Source organism: Amblyomma mixtum, chromosome 5, assembly GCF_055824585.1.
Source record: "Amblyomma mixtum isolate Tamu chromosome 5, ASM5582458v1, whole genome shotgun sequence".
Classification (NCBI taxonomy): Eukaryota; Metazoa; Arthropoda; class Arachnida; order Ixodida; family Ixodidae; genus Amblyomma; species Amblyomma mixtum.
Window position 1 is genome coordinate 181,770,825 of NC_143016.1, and position 3,967 is coordinate 181,774,791.

A 3,967-nucleotide genomic window follows, 5' to 3' on the forward strand; every position below is an offset into this window, starting at 1 on the left:
GGGTGAGGGCGACAGGGACATCCGTTAGCACCTCCACCAGATGTCACGTAGTGGTGACTGCAGTCCGGCGAACAGGAACACAGCGAGAATGTCTTCGAAACGAAACTCTTTATCCGGCTGACTTGCGCCCGCAAAGAACTGAATCACTCGGCGGCAGCGTAGCAACAAGCGTGCTCGGCGGACGTCGTACACAATGCCCGCCGCTGTCGGCCGTGCTCTTTTTAAAGCTAATGGCGAGCATTCGAGGTAAAGCTTGGAAAGTTACTAGAACATTCTGGCGCAAAGTAGAATCGGCTCCGCCTGGATGCGATCAATCGAGACAAATCTAGGCGCGTCCTGCGTCACAAACGAAGCGATAAAGCGGCGCGTCGGCAGCCTAACACTACACACAAACGCTAACACTAAAACTAACACTACAAACAAACGCTACAAAGATTCGCGGCAATATGAGCACCGTTGTTCAGCGTTACATAACACTCAAAAAATTTTATTGCTTCGGATTTGGTGAGCATGCGGCTGTGTGTGCTGGTTACATGATACTGTAGTTAAAATGTGTTTTCTGCCATATGCATGGAAGGCTACAACTTCATACATAAGTCAAGCTTTGGGAAGGTGTTGCTTTTGACGCATTTACAAGTCGCAAGAAATATTCAAACCATCGTTCGCATTCGGTGTTTATGAGTTGTGATGAAAATCCCGCATACGGCATTCGCCAATGTTTAATAGTATACGTAACTATCGCAGCTGACAGATCACGCCTAAACTCCCCTCATACGTAATCCTTGGTCATGGTCTCAGTGTTTTGTCATTAAAAATAAAAGTGGTCGTTATTCCTGTGCAGCTAACCTTGCACTTCCACTTTTATCAAGATGAGCTCTACAACGGAAAATGCGCACGTCCTGAAGAACGAATGTGCAGATGAAAAAGTGGGCAAAAAATTGAACATAATGAGGCGCACACTGCCGCAGACATCCCAGACGATCTTTGAGGATGTGCCGGACCTCAGCCAGTGCGCATGGGCATATCCTCGGGAGGTGGCGCTATATAGTTCCGAATGCCAGCACTGAGAGCATTCCATAGAGCGGGCAACTGTCGTTTTAATGAGCCAGGATAATCACACTCATCATCCGTGCGCACCGTGTAAAAAACTATTACCGCGTCAAATTGATTCTAGTCGCTATTTGTTCCGTATCATCTATACAAATGAGATGTCGCTTTTCTAAATAAAAGATATGAGGTAGCCTTCTCCTTAGAAACATAATTGCAACTTTTGATGTCGTTTTGCTGAGTAGCTGCTGTTTCAGGAACTAGAGTCAGTGTTATGGACTAGACCGACAATGATAGCTGAAAAACGTACACTTTATTGCGGACTGGAGGAGGAGGAGTTTGCTACCCTGCACTCTGGGAAAGGAATGAGGGGAAATAAAGGTGAGGGAGAAATGGGAGAGACAAGAAAAAGCAGAAGGCGAAAATTCTTCGGAAGAGAGAGCCTGTCGCGCAGGCCCACCGCTTTCAAGAACCGCAGGGGAGCTTGGCAGGGCCTCATCGCCGATGTCCGCCGCGGCCATTGTCCACGAATCGAACTCTGAAGATTTGAGGAGCAGGGGAAGATAGGCACCTGCCATTCTATTTTAGTGCGCTCGGTGGTCGTTCACCTGATACAAGCAGAAAACTATTCAGTTCCCTCTTCGAACGAACATAGAACCGTGGTACATTTTCTAATTCCTCCTGTGGAGCACAATATTCTGCTTGACGGGCAACATGAGGACCTTTGAAACGATGTCATTAACGTTGACATCTGTGGTCTTCCCTGGCGCGCTGCAGCTCAGCCTCTGCATTAGTCGAACCAGGATGTAGAACATGTCCACGTGTGCCAACTTCTCTCCAGGACAAGTGCGCGGGCCCGTGCTGAAGGTGAGCACCGCCTTGGCTTCCTGGCGTAGCATTCCTGTGGTTGGATCAAGGAAGCGCTCAGGCCGAAATTCCTCTGGATCCTCCCCGATCTCGGCGTCATGGTTCACGCCATATATGTTAAACATGATGCCTGTGTCCTTGGGTATGAGCAGGTCACCTGCGGAAGGGTACATGGATGCGTCCTCGAAATCTTATGCTGATCACACTGCTGACCAAGAGAGCTTTCTTTAAACCAATGAGCCGGCTAGTAACAGGATAACGTTTTTAGCTTAATGATTTGTCTTCTATTTCTAAGATAGAGGCAAAACTGACGTACAAGCAGAGAAGTACAAAAATTGCAATGTTGTGCATATCGCGATCTCAGAATGTGGGCGTAAACTATGGTCAGCAAAAAAAAAAAATTGAATAAACACTTGATCCGCTTAGTTGCAAGGTCGCCCAGCGTTCCAAGCATTTGCAAGCGTCTCACGGCTAACTCGTGGAGCGTTAGATACGGCGAGTGCAATCAGCCGGACGCAATTCGGAGGGTAGCACTGACAATTTTTCACAACCTTCCCTATTACTTGGTCTCTCTTACGCACACTTTCTTAATCACCGCAACCGACACCATGTGCCTGTGACATACAACCACTGTATAATATCCTCCTATGACCTACTGTTTACTTGCTATTGATGACTTCTTAGTCTGCGTCAAATGCCTTCGATCCCATTCGTATTGTCCTTATCCTTCTCCTACTTTCTAGATTGGCTGTCACTACTTGTCCTTGATAGATGCATTCCCTTACCTCGCGTCCACTCTGCCTATTGCGAACCCACCAGTCTTCAAAATTTCTAAATATTATGTTTTTATTCACCTTGCTGCCTACCAAAAGTAGAAACTGAATATTAATATTTAGACTGACTACTTTCCTGTGCATTCTCAGGTCCGGAATCACGCGTTGGAATTCCTCCTTTGAGTCACTTAGCAACAAAGTTTCACCTGGAATTAAAGGTTAATAAAGTGGCCCCGATTGACTAGTGATACCGCTGCTCCAAATCTATACGAATGCCTCCTGAAGCAGCGATTAATTGAAGGATTTTGCGCCCCTTTTGATGTCGTGCTCTTATTCTTTGTTTTTAAATATTCAATCACTTATTCTATAGGCTGTGGTCGCTATAACCTAACACACCGTACTTAGGCAGGTGTGTCACACTTAAGCGGCTCCATTTATCGAACCACATGAAATTAATTTCGAACTTGAATCAATTCATTTGTTCATATGCAGGTCCACGCAGTCAGTACGATGTCTTGTTCTGAAATATGAATTGCAAAAAAATAGGTAAAACTTTGTTTACCTTCATAATTTTTACCCACGCTCATTGCTGAGTGCCGCGAGTCCAAGTTTCTTCTAGGCGACCTTAGAGGAAGACGGGGCTGAGTATGCCTGCAGTTTTTTATAGCTTAACGTGCACATTGACGACGTTTCGGTGTCAGCAATAACCAGCTATCACATTCTGAAACCGCATGGACGCATTGGGGGAGTTTTTTCTACATCGCTTCAACTGTAACTGAGGTTGCGGTATAGCTGAGTTCTGTAAGTGAGTTGTGCTGTTCATCAGCACTGCCATTGTTCGCCTTCCTGGCCAGAGTCCAGCCACAGACTTTTTACTTTGCGAACAACACATCTGAGCGCTTTTCTTTTCTGATAATACGATGGTTAGTGCATTCTCACCGACTCTGGTGTCAGTAGACGTGTTGTGGGGCAACCCCAGCGGGGATATAGGGTGGCAGCGAAGTGTCTCCATCAGGCAGGCCACCGTGTAAGGCAGCTTGGCTCGGTCTTTGTATGCGGGAGGAACGCTTCCTGGAAACGATACAGAATAACAATTTCCTTTGCACAATGGGATACTTACAGACAGTGGACATTTGCTCTACATATCTGGACGTGTTCTATATGCTGCGAAGTCTCGCAGGCACACGCGCAGTTCGTGCTTTTAACGATGTAAAATATTATTTGTTCTAAGAAAACTGGCTTTGACATTGCGACATATCCTGACGCATCTCATCTAAAGC

At 46.2% G+C, this 3,967-nt stretch overlaps 1 protein-coding gene across 1 annotated transcript; it reads right to left on the minus strand.

Annotated features, from left to right (window-relative positions):
* Positions 1–1,384: 1,384 nt before the first annotated feature.
* On the minus strand, positions 1,385–3,753 carry LOC149345001 (steroid 17-alpha-hydroxylase/17,20 lyase-like). The gene is made up of 2 exons (XM_089542711.1): positions 3,627–3,753; positions 1,385–2,071 (listed from the first exon to the last, which is right to left on the minus strand). Exons 1-2 carry the CDS (start codon positions 3,697–3,699, stop codon positions 1,719–1,721), a joined length of 426 nt encoding a protein of 141 aa, XP_089398837.1. The 5' UTR covers positions 3,700–3,753; the 3' UTR covers positions 1,385–1,718.
* Between the last annotated feature and the right edge of the window lie 214 nt (positions 3,754–3,967).

What these genes read in the sequence shown, in the direction of transcription:
- LOC149345001 (XM_089542711.1), bottom strand. Translation starts at nt 3,699, where the DNA reads ATGGAGACACTTCGCTGCCACCCTATATCCCCGCTGGGGTTGCCCCAC. An exon ending in GTCTACTGACACCAGAGTCG is followed by an intron (nt 2,072 to 3,626) that starts GTGAGAATGCAC and finishes ACCCTTCCGCAG; the next exon opens with GTGACCTGCTCATACCCAAG.